Raw genomic sequence first — 17,238 nt, forward strand, 5'->3', positions numbered from 1 at the left:
TGCCATTTCTGAGCTTGTTTTCATCAAAAAGCCACAATAAAGAGATTCCAACCTGTACGGTACCATCCTGCGTTTGCCAGCGAGCAGTAAATGATGTTTTTGTAAGTTTAGCCAAGGTAAATTCGACAAAGCTGATGGTAAAGCTTTGTAAATTCGACAGGGTACTTCAGAGCTTCAGGGAAAGGCTTCCAAAGCTTAACTTCAGTTTTGAGGTCACTACCATTTGGGAAAGTGAGACATTTGTCACACATCATGGTGACTGTGAGACATTTGGAAACAAATGGACTCCACTTATGGTTGTGCAAAGGTCAGGCTTTGGAGGGCGTGATTGTCTGCTGGTGGAATTTTTGTATATGGTTTTGTGGATAAACCTGCATCTTAAATAAACTGCACCAGAGTTGTGTTCTCCACATTTTATTTCAAAAGAAAACCATACAGAAATAGAGAAAGGGAAAACAGGTCATGCACCGTATTCAAATTTAGACGAGTTTGATGTGTGATATAAAAATAGGAACAAAGTAGAAAACTTTCACTTAAAACTAAAGCTCTAATGAAACTATAACAAAGTTTAGGTACTTTCGTTTTACTAAATAGAAAAGAGGGGAGATGATTACTAAACATGCCATCAAACGAACATGCAAACAAACAACACAGAATGAAACCGCAGCAAACATTGCTCAGCTCGAGTCGCATCCCTCTGGAAAGCTGTCGAGGTTTTGCGATCTTGTCAGACTCGATGTGCTCTGCTTCACTGTGTCGGGATTGGAGCCGGGGTCGTGACCCAAGCAACGGCGCATTTAAGGTGACGGAGGTGTTTTTAGTGAACTGCAGGAGCCGCCTTGACTCCCAGCCGAGGCCTCCGGTCCCACCCACTGAAGGAGAGAAACCGACAGAGGCGATTACAACAGCAAAGTACCTGACCAGGGGACAGACGATTATATTAACATATGCTAACGAGGCCAAACGAAAGTGAAACGTATGGGGGGGGACAGACTCTGCTCGATGCTGGGATCTGGGATTCAGCTGAAAGGAAGCAGTTTCTGTCCTGGCTGCGGAACAGCGGCTAAATCTCCTCCTTCTCACAGTTTTTGGGAATATTCTTACAACACTGACATCCATTTTGAGTCCTTGGAGATGCTGCACCATGGTAGCTTGTTCAGAAGTGCTTGTAAGAGTGAACATGGGATTGACTTGTGAATAGGTTTGGTGGCTGTGGATTTGAAAACACTCAACAAGTCCAATGTTAGGTGGAATGACTGGACAGAGTTTGCGGTTTACTGGCCAATCAGTGTCCTTGTCGTCACCTATGGTCATGAGCTATGGGTAATGACCAAAAGAACAATGCTGTGCTTACAACCAGCCAGGATGAGGTTTCTCAGACTCAGTAATGTGTCTGAAGCTAAGCAAGTTTGGGCCTGGTTAGTACTTGGATGGGCAACCAACTCAGGAAGCTGGGCTACGGCTGGAAGAGGTGTTGGTGTGGCCAATATGTTAGCCCATCCTGTGGTCTGTATGAATCCCAATGCAGTGCTGTAAAAATTATTCTGTCCTTCTGATAAAACAAAAAACAAAGGTCCTGACTGTCTGAGGTCATAGAAGATCCCTGGGCATCCTATGAGAGAATAGGGATGGTAACCTGAATCCCTGGCTAAAATTGCCCACTGCAGCCATTTAAAATCTGGCCTCCTAATCACCCCCTATGTCTAATTGGTGAATTCTCTCCTGTTTGTTCACTGCCTTAGCTACTGTGTGGTGAGTGTACTGGTGAGGAATGGCTGCCGGCTCACCATCCAGGTGGTTGAAGTGGCTCCCCATTCATTCTGTAAAGTGCTTTGGGAGTCTTAAAAAGCACTGTATAACGTAACATCCATTCATCCTGAGGGACCTTGAAATACAGCTGTTGCTCTATCGTGATGAAAGAGAGCCAAGTGAGGTGGTTCGGACATTTTCTAAGGATGTCCCTCCAGGAAAAGCCCCCGAGACACGTTAGAGGGATTATATCTCCCAGCTGGCCTGGGAACATCTGGGAATTCCGCAGAACGAGCCAGACTCCACGAGCTCGGTGCAGGAGGCCGGACCTGCTTGGCACGCTGCTGCTACAGTGACCGGCCAGGAGAAGCAGCATGAAGATGGAGAAGCGAAAACGTCTGTCTGCCGGTGTGTTCTGGAGCAGGCAGCTTACGGCTTTATTAAATCTGTGTACCCGGGGAGATCCACCCATTTCTATCATTTTTTTTCTGCATGTGCCTGAATACCAAGCAGTTAAGGAAGCAAACATGTGCTTTTGAAAACATTTACCTGAGCAGGAGTCAAAGGGAGTCAGTGTCATTTTTAACATTTTTTCTAAGTGTGCAGCAGGTTTTTCCCACTTATCCAAGGCTGGTAAGTAAGCTGCCGCGGGATGAAAGGGCAGCTCACAGGCGGTGAGGCTTTGGAAAGTAGCCTGACAACATGAACACACTTCAAAAAGCAAATTTCACCTCTGTTGCAATGGCTCTCTCTCTAGCAAGCGGCTGGACCCACGATTTGAAAGACCCCCAAGCTGCAGTGAAATCCTTCTTTTATGGAAATGAACCCCAGTGACTGTACTCTCTCTATTTTGTTATTTCTGCCACCTCGACAAGGACAGTTCTGAGCTTGTGGCATTTCTGAAAAATGCTTCTCTACTGCCGTCTGAACTGAAAATGCAGTGCCGATCAGGGGCGGATTAACGCACAGGCTAGATATGGCTTAAGCCTAGGGGCCCCACGTGTGCCAGCCTGCAAGGGGGTCCCCATTGGCGCGGAGGGGGGTGGGGTTGGGGGCCCCACAGACTACTGTAGCCTAGGGGCCTCTGTACACCTTAATCCGCCCCTGGTGCCGATGTTTACAATCACTCATTTGCCTGGGGTCCCAGAGATTTGGGGGCCCCCTGTTGGTCACAAAGAGTCAGTACACTGGGGGGTGGTAGCCCCAAATCGACAGTTTCTTCCAAAATGCCCAGAAACACTGTCAATAGACTGTGCCAACTTCAAAAATACACATTATCTCTAAGCAGGGCTTGTTTTACACAGGAAGTGCTTTGAAATCCTTTTGACTCAGAAAAAGTGACCTAGGCCTTTACTTTAAGGGTTTGACTGTGGATCATCAGAACCGTAACAGCATGGAATGATTAACAAACCTCGATGTATGGCAGAGCTGAAGGATAGGAAAGAAGACATGGGCTTCAGGCTTACCTCCACCAGAGGGTGCCAGTGAGCGATGGGCTTGCGTGGGTACGCCATCATCTCGCACCAGTGGTCATAGCCAAGCCTCTCAGCTTCACTGCCTACCCGGCACACGCCTATGACCTCATTGTGACCCACACTGTAGAAAGGATGAAGAAGACGCTTTCCTCAGTGCCGCTGATGGACCAGTACTGTGATCATGAGCGCTTCTCTGTAAGGAGTTTGTCGTTTTATCCTTGATGTTATACAACAAAGCAGGTTCACCGACGCAGGATTCTCACCGGTCATAGTCCATGACGGCTATCAGGAGGCTGATCTGGTCGATGTTCTCGGGAGGGACATCAAAGACTATGGCTTCGTTGTAGATGGGGTTCAGCGTGTTTCTTTTTGTGGAGGTTTTTCTCTTCTTTAACCTCCGCCCTTCACACATTAGAGACACTTTCACATAAGGATCTGGAAAGAAACACAGTGGATAGACGTGTTGTGAAGATACAGGGCAACAGCAGCCTTTGAGGTGCAGAATATAAACAGGTCTCAGTCCCCGGACGACAGGCACCTCACAGCACACGCGCAGCTCTTTGCCTGCATGCTACACAGTAGGTCCTGCATATAATGCGTACACCATCCTTATATCCCAGTCATTAGGATTCACCAATACACCTCACCTGATGCCCCGGTGATGTCCATGGCCTTCAGGTTCCTGGCTTTGATGATGGTGATAGTCAGGCGTCCAGCCGTGGGAAGGTAGCAGAGCGAGAACATGAGGTCCCCCAGGTCCACGTTGTCCTACAGAGAAAATCACACAGCCCGTCACCTGTGCAACAAAAGTGTCGGATTCTCCCACGTAATGCCAAACCACCATCATGAGTTAAGGTGAACCTGAAGTCCATCCTGCTGCTCTACCAGCCGAAACACCCTATCCTAGTGTGTCCACCGCGCGTCCTGCAGCCCGGCCCTGCATCGCCTCAGCCCCAGCTAGGGTTTGTCTGAAGTTCCCCCAGGTGGTTTTGCTGTGCTGCAGTTTGCCCGTTGCTGCTGCCCCTGTGAATGTGTCAGGGTAGATGTCAGACCCTCCACTTCGCCATGGACCAGCATCCCTGTGCACCCTTTTCTTTGGTCTTTCTGCCAATGACATTTCTAAGGTCCCTCCCAGTCCCCCGAAGATACAGAAGGTGCTATAGCTTTTGGTTTACCCTCTTAGGACAGAGGAAGAACATGCTCCTGTATTTGCCACCATGCGTAAAGCAGAGAGGTCTATATGCCATTATAAAAAGGATTTCACATAGACTGCCTTCACCCGGGCTTCTGTCCTCATGTAAACAGGCTCAGGGTCCTGACGTCCAATCGGTACCCGCAGAAATAAACCACCATGGACTATAGAAATGTGACAGTGATGTCACACCCTACCAAGCATAGCTCCAGAACTCAGCCTTCAGTCATCAGCGATCTCTCATGCAGTCGTGTTATTTTTGCGTTGTGTTCTGTGGGCTGTTTATGGCTCAGTATGTTAGATTGTTGTACTGGTGGCCAGCAGTTTGCTGGTTCAATTCTCTGCTTCGGCAGAGTGATTTACCTCTTGGGTCCCTGAGCAAAGCCCTTAAGCCCACAGTTACTTCAGGCACTGTATGACCCAGCATTCCTAATAAACTCATGTTGCTTAGGATTAAAATATGTCTATATGTAAATACACTTAAAAAAGTAAAAGAAATTGCTAATACTTCAAGCTATAAGCATCTCCATCTCTGATCACGAATGAAAGGAGAACCAAATGTTTTTTTTCTCTCTTCCCTGTTCAATATGCACACTGTGAGAACACAAGATCCATACTTGTTTTCTTTTTTCCTGTTATTCAAAGCAGTGTTTGTCAGAAGCATAACAAATAATCATTTCACTGGCACTAAAATCTGTCGTGTTTTGTTTAAAACATAAAATAAAGAGAGTGTTATCATTTGGGAGGACTCTTATTGTATCATTGAAAAATAACCTCATAATAACATCCACTGCTGTCAGTCATCGATTTCGGGGCAGAATGTGTACATCCAGTAACCTCCTCATAAGGCAGCCCTGCAGAGCAGCTGCTTGGAACCCCTTTTGTCTCAAGGAACATGTTAATATCTGACAAGTTGTGCATTCAGAAAAGCCTTTCTGCATGCCACCTCTGTACCACTGGCCCTGCTATTTTTACACTTGTGACCTCCTTGTTAGTTTTAACGAGACTCCTCTCTTTAATAAGGTGTTTTTACACCTTAGTAAAAACAGCAGAATTGCTGCTGACTGCATGTTTTTTATTCATCAAACCGTTCTCTGAAAACTCTGGACACTTTAGTTTATTTATTTATCTATCTATCTATCTATCTATCCATCCTTTATTTTACCTGGAATGTCCCATTGAGATACATTATCTCTTCTTCCAGGGATTCCAGGCCAAGGTGGCAGCAGTAAGTGTGTGAAAATTGCAGAAAAATGGCTCTTTTTGGGACGCCGCAACCATCACGTCTGGTAGCACTAATCACGCTGCATTCACAATCACTCAGGTCACGCGTCTTAGCCACGGGGCGACGGATTTCCCTGCCCCGATGGGGTTCACTGCCAGCACGAACGGTGACTTATGTGTCATATAATCAGTGATCAACGTCTAGAAAGTCTTGCAAAACACCACACTTCACCCTTTCATACAATTAGTGCTTTCACTTGATCAACCATGAAACACAATTAGACAAATAATAATAGGGCACGAACTTGGATGGCTTATGTTCTTTTTAATAGTGATCCACCTAGTTCAATCTGATTATTGTATATACCATAGTGTGTTATCGATGTACAAACCCACTGTACTTCATATGATGCATCAATCAACGCGAATTTCTGCTGCATTTCAGCTCATGCTACCTGCTGTATCATCTTCTAACCAAGCAGCAGCGCTGCTCTGCTCTGTGCTCAGGCGTGTGAATAATAATAGTATGGGCTCTGTGTCGTTCTTATGATGAAAGTCCTTCAAAGTCATGCCCACTGCAGCCAGCGGGCACAGCGCAGTGAAATATTCACTCCTCTGAGTGCATTTTGATGTTACAAACTTTAAATTTCGGGAGACCAGGAAAAAATGTCTTATGCAGAATTTTACACACAGACACTGTTGATAGTCTAATTCTTGTTTATTTTGTAGGTAAAATCCCTCTTTTCATTCGCAGCTCCATGATGCTGCTGTACAAATGCACATCTCCTTTCGAGGCTATTCTAGGAGAGGGAATATGATTAAGATGCAATTATAAAAGACAGAAGACAGAATAGAAGCAAGACTTAGCAGGATGAGATGAGCCTGGACATGCAAAGACATCAGATCCATAGTTGTGTGCCTCTTGCCAACTGTTGGATTTGGAACATGAGCTGGATCTCACTCCTAGAGTTTATAAATCAGCTTGTCACAGATTCCACTGGGGATTCCAGGTCTGTGCTCTTCAACTTCAAAGACTCACATGAAGGGAAACCTCACCTACATTTACTATATACTTATTCCAATTTCACATGCTACATTATTTAAGGACATAACAGTGCAAACATGCTATGTAAAAAATATATATTTACATATAATCCCATAACTCATGTTATATACTGTAAAACTGCTATGGTTACCTAACGCTAATGATACCTAACACCAGACTACATCCTAACACTCCATTCTCTGTGCATCTCGATCCTCATTAACTAACACCAAACTACATCCTAACACTCCATCCTCTGTGCAGCCCGATCCTCAGTACCTAACACCAGACTACATCCTAACACTCCATTCTCTGTGCATCTCGATCCTCATTAACTAACACCAGACTACATCCTAACACTCCATCCTCTGTGCAGCCCGATCCTCATTAACTAACACCAGACTACATCCTAACACTCCATCTTCTGTGCAGCTCGATCCTCAGTACCTAACACCAGACTACATCCTAACACTCCATCTTCTGTGCAGCTCGATCCTCAGTACCTAACACCAGACTACATCCTAACACTCCATCCTCTGTGCAGCTCGATCCTCAGTACCTAACACCAGACTACATCCTAACACTCCATCCTCTGTGCAGCTCGATCCTCAGTACCTAACACCAGACTACATCCTAACACTCCATCTTCTGTGCAGCTCGATCCTCAGTACCTAACAGCAGACTACATCCTAACACTCCATCCTCTGTGCAGCTCGATCCTCAGTACCTAACACCAGACTACATCCTAACACTCCATCCTCTGTGCAGCTCGATCCTCAGTACCTAACACCAGACTACATCCTAACACTCCATCTTCTGTGCAGCTCGATCCTCAGTACCTAACAGCAGACTACATCCTAACACTCCATCCTCTGTGCAGCTCGATCCTCAGTACCTAACACCAGACTACATCCTAACACTCCATCTTCTGTGCAGCTCGATCCTCAGTACCTAACACCAGACTACATCCTAACACTCCATCCTCTGTGCAGCTCGATCCTCAGTACCTAACACCAGACTACATCCTAACACTCCATGCTCTGTGCAGCCTGATCCTCAGTACCTAACACCAGAGTACATCCTAACACTCCATCTTCTGTGCAGCTCGATCCTCAGTACCTAACACCAGACTACATCCTAACACTCCATCTTCTGTGCAGCTCGATCCTCAGTACCTAACACCAGACTATATCCTTATAATCCGTCCCATAATGACATAAGCAGGCGCTGACAGTCAGTGCAGCCTTAACAGGAACCACACTTCTCAGTGTCACTCTGCTGTGACGACTTTGCCGACGCCTTCCATCACAGGTAGCCTCCATCTCTAAATATATCTGCGAGTCACCCCTGCACCAGCCCAGACACCCCAGACTGTTCGCCTGCTCCCCCAGCCTCTCTGTTTACCTGTCAGTCTATGAATGTATTTTATCTCAAGGCTGCTATCACAGAGCATTAGTCTCTGCTGGTTATGGACGTGTTATAAATAACTTAAATATGACAATTCTCCAAACCTGAGGCCATAGATAGATCTGAGAAACAAGCCAAGTTGTGAAGGAGTAACATGTCTTCCCATGGTGACGAGGGGAAAATCTGCTTCACTTCACCGGGGGCCGTGAGGGAAGGTGCAAATGTTTAGGGCCAGTGGCAGGTGACCTATTCTCCGGGATAGGCAGCTGCCTAGGGCGCCATCTCCTTAGGGGGCATTGACTTCAATAGCACCCCACATCCCCCCACCAGCAATATTCACCACCAGCACAACTCAAATACAAAACGTCAGCTGGGGAAACATGAAAAAAACACATACCTTTGTGACATACTGGATGTCCCTGCAGAGTTTAGTTTCTCTGGGGAAGTCTGGCAGTTCCAAGAAGTTCTCCACCACCACCTGACCGATGATGTCATGCCGGGAGAACCTGTCAAAGTCATAGACGCTGAAGTGCAGCTTGCGCGTGGGTAGCTCTGTGTAGGCCACGGGGAACAGGAAGACCTCATCGAAAACCGGATTCAGAGTCTTGCGGTGCACCTTAGTCTGGTGTTTAGTCTTACGGTCCGGGAGCAGGTAGATCTTCACGTAGGGGTCCGAGCTGCCTGAAAAGTCCTTGGCGGGCAGGTCCTGTGCCTTGTGGATTTTGACAATGAGCTGTTCCAGGTCGCAGTCATACTTGAGGATGAAGTGGAGGCGGCCACAGTCGCCCCCCGGTGGGCTGTCCTCATCACCCACCAAACGCTGCTTGTACAGTTCAGGCTTGATCCGGCCCAGACCGACCAGTGAGTCCTGTCTCTGAAACTGGGCCACACTGAAGTCTGGGTTGGACAGGTTCATTTGTCTGCGGATGGAGCTGTGGCTGAAGACAGAGCAAACAGCATAAACTCTCAAATGTGCCTGATACCCAGCTGAACACATTCCTTCTCATGGCTGCCTGACACCCAGCTGAACACATTCCTTCTCAAGTCTGCCTGACACCCAGCTGAACACATTCCTTCTCAAGTCTGCCTGACACCCAGCTGAACACATTCCTTCTCAAGTCTGCCTGACACCCAGCTGAACACATTCCTTCTCAAGTCTGCCTGACACCCAGCTGAACACATTCCTTCTCATGGCTGCCTGAAACCCAGCTGAACACATTCCTTCTCATGGCTGCCTGACACCCAGCTGAACACATTCCTTCTCAAGTCTGCCTGACACCCAGCTGAACACATTCCTTCTCATGGCTGCCTGACACCTAGCTGAACACATTCCTTCTCATGGCTGCCTGACACCCAGCTGAACACATTCCTTCTCATGGCTGCCTGACACCCAGCTGAACACATTCCTTCACGAGTCTGCCTTACATCCAGCTGAACACATTCCTTCTCAAGTCTGCCTGACACCCAGCTGAACACATTCCTTCTCAAGTCTGCCTGACACCCAGCTGAACACATTCCTTCTCAAGTCTGCCTGACACCCAGCTGAACACATTCCTTCTCATGGCTGCCTGACACCTAGCTGAACACATTCCTTCTCATGGCTGCCTGACACCCAGCTGAACACATTCCTTCTCATGGCTGCCTGACACCCAGCTGAACACATTCCTTCACGAGTCTGCCTTACATCCAGCTGAACACATTCCTTCTCAAGTCTGCCTGACACCCAGCTGAACACATTCCTTCTCAAGTCTGCCTGACACCCAGCTGAACACATTCCTTCTCAAGTCTGCCTGACACCCAGCTGAACACATTCCTTCTCAAGTCTGCCTGACACCCAGCTGAACACATTCCTTCTCAAGTCTGCCTGACACCCAGCTGAACACATTCCTTCACGAGTCTGCCTTACATCCAGCTGAACACATTCCTTCTCAAGTCTGCCTGACACCCAGCTGAACACATTCCTTCTCATGGCTGCCTGACACCCAGCTGAACACATTCCTTCTCAAGTCTGCCTGACACCCAGCTAAACACATTCCTTCTCAAGTCTGCCTGACACCCAGCTGAACACATTCCTTCTCAAGTCTGCCTGACACCCAGCAGAACACATTCCTTCTCATGGCTGCCTGACACCCAGCTGAACACATTCCTTCTCATGGCTGCCTGACACCCAGCTGAACACATTCCTTCACGAGTCTGCCTTACATCCAGCTGAACACATTCCTTCTCATGGCTGCCTGACACCCAGCTGAACACATTCCTTCTCATGGCTGCCTGACACCTAGCTGAACACATTCCTTCTCATGGCTGCCTGACACCCAGCTGAACACATTCCTTCTCAAGTCTGCCTGACACCCAGCTGAACACATTCCTTCTCATGGCTGCCTTACATCCAGCTGAACACATTCCTTCTCATGGCTGCCTGACACCCAGCTGAACACATTCCTTCTCAAGTCTGCCTGACACCCAGCTGAACACATTCCTTCTCATGGCTGCCTTACACCCAGCTGAACACATTCCTTCTCATGGCTGCCTGACACCCAGCTGAACACATTCCTTCTCATGGCTGCCTGACACCCAGCTGAACACATTCCTTCTCAAGTCTGCCTGACACCCAGCTGAACACATTCCTTCACGAGTCTGCCTTACATCCAGCTGAACACATTCCTTCTCAAGTCTGCCTGACACCCAGCTGAACACATTCCTTTTTCAATCTGCTGATACTCAGCTGAGCACACTGAGACCCAGCTGAACACATTCTTTCTCAAGTCAGACTGACACCCAGCTGAACACATTCTTTCTTCAGTCTGCCTGACACCCAGCTGAACACATTCCTTCGTGAGTCTGCCTGCCACGCAGCTGAACACATTCCTTTTTCAATCTGCTGATACTCAGCTGAGCACACTGAGACCCAGCTGAACACATTCCTTCTCAAGTCAGACTGACACCCAGCTGAGCACATTCTTTCTTCAGTCTGCCTGCCACGCAGCTGAACATTCCTCTTGGAACACAGAACAACTTTGCTCCAGTGCACAGTTCTCATTTCTGAAAAATATGTTAAAATGATTATGACTTTAATGCATTTCTGTCTTGTCATCACGTCCCTTGTGTCATCTCCAACAATAAATTCATCTGCATTAAGTGTTGAATTAAGCAAAATAGAGTATGTTTTTTTTATTTAACTCCTCTGATCTATTTTCAGTAAGTAGTATTTAGAATAGATTTGCACCAACACGGGCAGATTTTTAGGGGGTAGGGTGGAACTAACCGGCTGGACGAGGTGGGCTCTGTGCTCTGCCGCTGTATACGTGGACGGGGTGAGTGATTCTTCTGTGCCTCAGCCTGACCCTCCAGAGGGATGTCGGGTGACGTGTGACTAATCTTCATGGCCACCTCATGAACATGGTCAGGTACAGGAGAGGCGGGCTTATTACAATCTTCATGAGTCTCACAAGCTCCAGTCCCAGTGTCGCTGGGGGCCACCCTTGGCTGCAAGTCACTTGGCTTGTTGCTAGGGGAGATACCACGTTCCCGCCATGGAAGCCAACACAGCTTCCAGGAGACAAAAAGGGACACACCGAAGAGTGCCAGGCCACATGCTGTCACCACAAGCGACAGCAGGCTCACAGACAGATCTGTTGGGGGGAGAGAGACAGCAAGTTCACAGACAGATCAGCTCGGAAGAGAGAGAGACAGCAGGCTCACAGACAGATTTGTGTCGAAGTGAGAGACAGCAGGTTCACAGACAGATCAGCTGGGAAGAGAGAGAGACAGCAGGCTCATAGACAGATTTGCAGGGGAGAGAGACAGCAAGCTCACATACATATCTGCAGGGAAAATAGACAGACAGCAGGCTCACATCCAGGTTTGCAGGAAAAAGAGACACAGCAAGCTCACAGATAGATCTGTAGGGGAGACAAAGAGACACCAGCTCACAGACAGATCTGCAGTAAAGAGAGAGACAGAAGGCTCACAGACAGATTTGAAGGGAAGACTTAAACAGAAGGCTCATAAACATTTGAAGGAAAAAGAGACACAGCAAGCTCACAGACAGGTCCATAGGGATAAAAGAGAGATGTCAGGTTCACATACAGATCTGGTGGCAAGAGAGAGTCAGCAAGCTCACAGTTAGATGTTGGGGAAAGAGAGACATCAGGATGACAGACAGATCTGTGGGGGAGCGAAAGAGACAGCAAGATCACAGAAAGAGCGAGACTCAACAAGGTGCGTAGAGAACAGTGCAGGATCAGCTTTGCAGTCTGCACAGGTCTCGCTGTACCTGCTGGATGAGAGACTGAGCGTGCTCAGTAGATAGGAGGCAGCTGCTTCTTGTACTTGCTATTATAGATTATGCCAGATAACAAAAAAACCTTTGTACTGTGAGTCAGTCAGAGGCCATGGGGTAAGAATGTGTGAAGATACAGCAGTTCGAGTCCAGCCCAGCGACGCCCAACGTGACATAACCTTCGAGAATGGCCCACCAGCACCCCCGCCGGAACACGTCAGGAAGCAGATAATCCGGTGCTATTTGCCCTTATACCTTCACATGCACCTTCTGTTAATCAAATTATTCATTGTTATTCATTATTTAATTCCCTAACATTTCGTTGTTGTGCACTGTGTGCTGTGGTGTGTCAACAATGACCACTGATCACTAAATTCTAAATTCTAATATCTTTTTTCAGAATATTGTGCTTGTACACAGAGTATATTTTAAAATTTGTTTACACGTTTGCATTATGTGTACTAACTTCGGACTTTATCTTTGTTTTGCCCTGTATATTCCTTGTTTGTTCGTCTGCACTATATATTCCCTGCTGCTCTCTGCATCGGAATTTCCCACTAGGATTCATGAAGTTCATTTCATGTGGCTTAACTCTCTGAGTGCTGGGGCTTCTTGTGCCGTGGAGACATGTAAACATGGACGGCACAAGTTGACTGCCCGTCTGTCGATTCCTATGAGCTGCCGCAGTTGCACGTCGCCGTGGCGACCGCCCTCCCGCTTCCTTTGCCAGGATTCATAGGGAATGATGAACGTTTGCACAGAGCTGCCTTTGATGGCAAGTCGGAAGCACCAGCACTTGCAGATGGCTACCCAGAAGTCTCAGCTGTGGCCGGAAACCGCATGCGATCCGCACACAGGAGGCTGTGTCGAGATCAGTGGCCCCGGAGTAGAGAACGACTCAGCTGCCATTGAAAGGAGCCTTTCTCAGCCGATCAAAGATGGGATCACCCCTGTGCTGCTGCGCTCGAGCTACAGGGAGAGAGAGCAGCTGCGTGGAAATGGGCAAAGTTACGCCGCTGCCAAGCTAAACATTACATAAATATTTAAATGTATTCCTAAGAAGAAATGCACGAAAACCGAGCGCTATGCCATTGAGGTGGCATAAACTTTACACTTGGCTTATGAATAACAAATGTGTTTATGAGCCTACAGCACAGGAGTTTAATGTAAACAATAAAATAACACTAAAAACATACAATAACTTAAGCAATTTCCTTCTAATTCTGTGGGCAAAGTGTGTATATGGCTTTGGTGTCTTATCCAGATGGTAACGTGTCACAAAAAGTCAGAAGATGTTACTGTAAGTCAACATTGGTAATATTTTTAGCCCCATGACTAACGGGCTATTCTGATAAGAGGAGCCTGTGGAACTTGCCAAGGCTGCGTTCTGAAATATGGTCGTTCCATACAGGAGCTGCGTCGCTCTCATGCCGGCATCCAGCTCAGGACTGAGATCTTCACACGTCGAGGAACAAACGCGGCGTCACTGACTAACGTTTCATGTCAGCGGCGTCCCCCACTTCACGCCATCGCCGTGGGAGGGTGACATTTAGGAATGAGGCCCCGCTTCACACCAGCCCACGTCTCGCAGAGATGCGCTGAAGCCGTGAAAACACTCTGTGGGATGTCATCAGCCTGTCTCACCCTCCCTACCCTTCATATACAGATCACTGACCTGGAAACTCAGGGTTGGACAGTGTGCACCTCTGCGTATCCCAGCTGCTTGCAGCCATTGTAATTAAAAGCTCTCCTGAAACACTCCAGAATACCTTGCAGCAGTCAGCAAGTGTTTACTACCACCCAAACAATGTATTTGCAAGTGGCCCCCTATTGGCCGCAAAGGGTCACTACAGGGGCCCCAAAGTCACTTTTTGAGTGGGATCCCAAAAACTGCAACCCAGCCCCTGACAACAGTGACTCCTTAAAGCTTTGAACCAGCACCCTCCCAGCAATTTTAGAACTAAGTTTACGTTTTATTTATTTAACTTTACCCAAGAACTAGCCGCAGTGTGCAAGATCACCCAACTGCCTCTAAATGCACAGCAGCATGTGAACGAGCTCAAGCCAGCAGATATCTGGAGCACAACTTTCTGTTGTAATATATGCTTCATAACAATTTAATTTAAATGTTAAATTACAATAGTACCAACTGATAATCATGCAACATCGGTGCATCATTAATTATCCGGCGACGCATACAAAAATAAACAAACATGTTAAATGCATCTAAAGGGGATGTAATCGACCATATCTAAGGATAAAATATTATTATTATTATTATTATTATTATTGTTGTTGTTGTTATTATTTTTAAAATCCACGACAAAAGGACTGTCAGATTATGTACGCTAACTCGAAACAAAACCCAAAATCCTAGCATTTCCTTTGAGAGTCCCGATCTGGTCCAGCACTGGTAAGCAGTTATTTATTGCAACCTTTGAGCATCTATCTCCGCAACAAGTTAATCTGCTTTACACCCGAAAGGGAAACGAGGATTTTGATGACAGAGATCTCGTGCCTTTTGGACATTAAGGCGGGTTTTGACGCCCTTGGGCAAAGTAGCGCCATCTAAACACGGCAAAGTTGCGAACTGCAATGGCATGCAATGCACTTGAGAAAATACCAAATGCATCCTCATAGTGAACCCGTCCGACCACGGCTGTAATAGACACCGCGGTACCGGGAAGGGGACCTTCTGGCTACCTTACATGACACCCGGGTCCTGGACCTCCCGGGCGTAAAACCTGGCATCCCGATACCTGGCACAGGTCTCACTAGCTGCAATACAGTACCTGACCCCCGAGTACTGAAGCGCCCGGCTTTATTACCTGAGTCCGTATACCTCGGCTTGGCGAGATCGCGGAAAGAGTAAATGAAATCCAGGCAGCTGTCGCTTTGCACTTCGCCCCTGGAGCAGAGCTCGGACAGGACTTCCAGCGCCCTGTGACAGACCCGGTCCTCCGTGTCGCCAGGCATTGCCCACTCGCATCCTTATGGGTGGGATGGGGTATCCGGCGCTTTAACGCTGCTTCAGCTGCATGCCTCCAAAGCACCCGACGCGCACACGCATTAACGACGAGGGCTCAGTGTAAATCACTTGTGGCTGTTGCTCCGTAAAAATAGTAAAGGCAAGGGCGGGGGGGGGGGGGCGGGGGGGGGCGGCTATGGGTCAATCCCATTCAATGCACATAAGCGAGCAGCGCCGCTGTTCCCCAATCTGGGTGCTGATCTGTGGAGCTTCGGTAAGAGAATCCCGATCGCCGCTCATTATCTACTGGGATCTGCTGCTCTCCAGCCTGCAGCTCGGCATCAGCGCCACTCGCTAACAGGGATCACTGCTGCCCACCTGCCCTTTCAGAAAAGTCGCCGCCAGGGAGAATGCGAGCACTACTTCTATATATATTGGCAATACATTCAGATCAATACAAAAGTTTATTGGCATATGCACAGTAATCAGCCAGGTCCACTATGCGATGAAATCTTACTCTGCATGTCATTCGTGACTGTATGACCGGTAAACACAGATTAAACACAAATCTCAAATTCAAATCAATGTGCTTATAGCACGACAATAAATAGGAGTACAATTATGACAATAACTATGTAAACACGATGCAATGTAAACAAAATGCAAATGTTGCAAAGGAGCTTCATTTATGAAGGAATTCACTCTTTTTCGCAGCTTTGTAATAGTTTCATATGGTTTGAGGCTGCAGCTGAGTGACCAAATGCTCTCAGGGATTTGTGGACTCCCACGCTGCTCAGCGTGCACGAGCCAAGCGGATAGGAAGTCCTCTACAGTCACCGGCCGGGTGCGCGACAGCACAAGTAGAGACTTACAGTTAGGTGTCATGGTGCCAGACTCGAATTCAGGCAGACCTCTTTCAGACATTTTCAGGCTAAAAGCAGCCGGAAAGGCACCTTCAGGACGGCGAAGTCGCCCAGCAGGAACGGTAACAATTCCCGTGTAATTTACTAAACTTATTTACCGCTTGGGTGAAAAAAGCTTTGCGTGGAGAAAAAGCTCAGATCTATAAAAAATCTATAAATAATTCATAGGTAAGCTCTCACCAAGCCAGATGCCATTTGGGGCAATAAACAGATATAACAGGCGACCCAGTTTGTTACAGGTCTGGGGTCTCGATATGAAGCTTTCAAAAAGCGGGTAAATAATGAATGAACCATGGGCTAACTGTCTCATTTCAGGGTGAGTAACTTCATAACCTAAATCAACTGTGGTGCAAATCCACAATAAACCACAATTTTATATCTGCACTCTACTACGGACATGTATCCTCCAGTCGCTTATCCTACCCAGTGTGACTGGACCCCCTAGAGACCTACGCCTCACCTAAACTTTGGAGCCTGTCCCACAAGACACATGTGGGCACAGGGCTATGTACAACCTGGATGGAATCCCAGTACATGACAGGGCACATACACAATGAAACACCATGCATGGGCAGCATGAAAAATGATAGATAGATAGATAGATAGATAGATAGATAGATAGATAGATAGATAGATAGATAGATAATAAACAACAGTAAACAGTAGTAATGATCTGCACAGAATTCTATAGTAAATAAATAGAGATAAGTAGTATTGCACAGTTGGCAGTACACTGAACAAATGAATGATCTGTGATTGTGCCAAAGCAGTTCTGGTCTGTTCAGACAGCTGGTCTCCTCCGCTGTCGTCGGGTGACTTGTTGAAGAGCGTAATGGCCGACGGCAGGAGCAGCCTTAGATAGGACTCCTTGGAGTCTAACAGCACACCTTTAGATCTGTAGAGTAACCTGCGTGCCACAGGGAGCGCGTGCAAACTCGTGCGGCACAGCGGGGGCGGGATTAGCGGGCCAGTC

The 17,238-nt window shown here is 47.4% G+C and overlaps 1 protein-coding gene across 1 annotated transcript; it reads right to left on the bottom strand.

Annotated features, from left to right (window-relative positions):
• Positions 1-398: 398 nt before the first annotated feature.
• On the bottom strand, positions 399-15,455 carry LOC111858122 (synaptotagmin-9-like). The gene is made up of 7 exons (XM_023839574.2): positions 15,203-15,455; positions 11,358-11,724; positions 8,490-9,030; positions 3,872-3,992; positions 3,488-3,659; positions 3,216-3,345; positions 399-872 (listed from the first exon to the last, which is right to left on the bottom strand). The coding sequence occupies exons 1-7, from the start codon at positions 15,348-15,350 to the stop codon at positions 798-800; spliced, it is 1,554 nt and encodes a 517-aa protein (XP_023695342.1). The 5' UTR covers positions 15,351-15,455; the 3' UTR covers positions 399-797.
• Positions 15,456-17,238: the final 1,783 nt, after the last annotated feature.

Source organism: Paramormyrops kingsleyae, chromosome 13 (genome assembly GCF_048594095.1).
Source record: "Paramormyrops kingsleyae isolate MSU_618 chromosome 13, PKINGS_0.4, whole genome shotgun sequence".
Lineage (NCBI taxonomy): Eukaryota > Metazoa > Chordata > Actinopteri > Osteoglossiformes > Mormyridae > Paramormyrops > Paramormyrops kingsleyae.

Coding starts and splice junctions, on each gene's coding strand:
- LOC111858122 (XM_023839574.2), bottom strand. CDS start 15,350: ATGCCTGGCGACACGGAGGACCGGGTCTGTCACAGGGCGCTGGAAGTC. Junction 3,993..8,489: donor ACATCCAGTATGTCACAAAG/GTATGTGTTTTT, acceptor TTTTCTCTGTAG/GACAACGTGGACCTGGGGGA. Junction 3,660..3,871: donor GGACATCACCGGGGCATCAG/GTGAGGTGTATT, acceptor GTTTCTTTCCAG/ATCCTTATGTGAAAGTGTCT.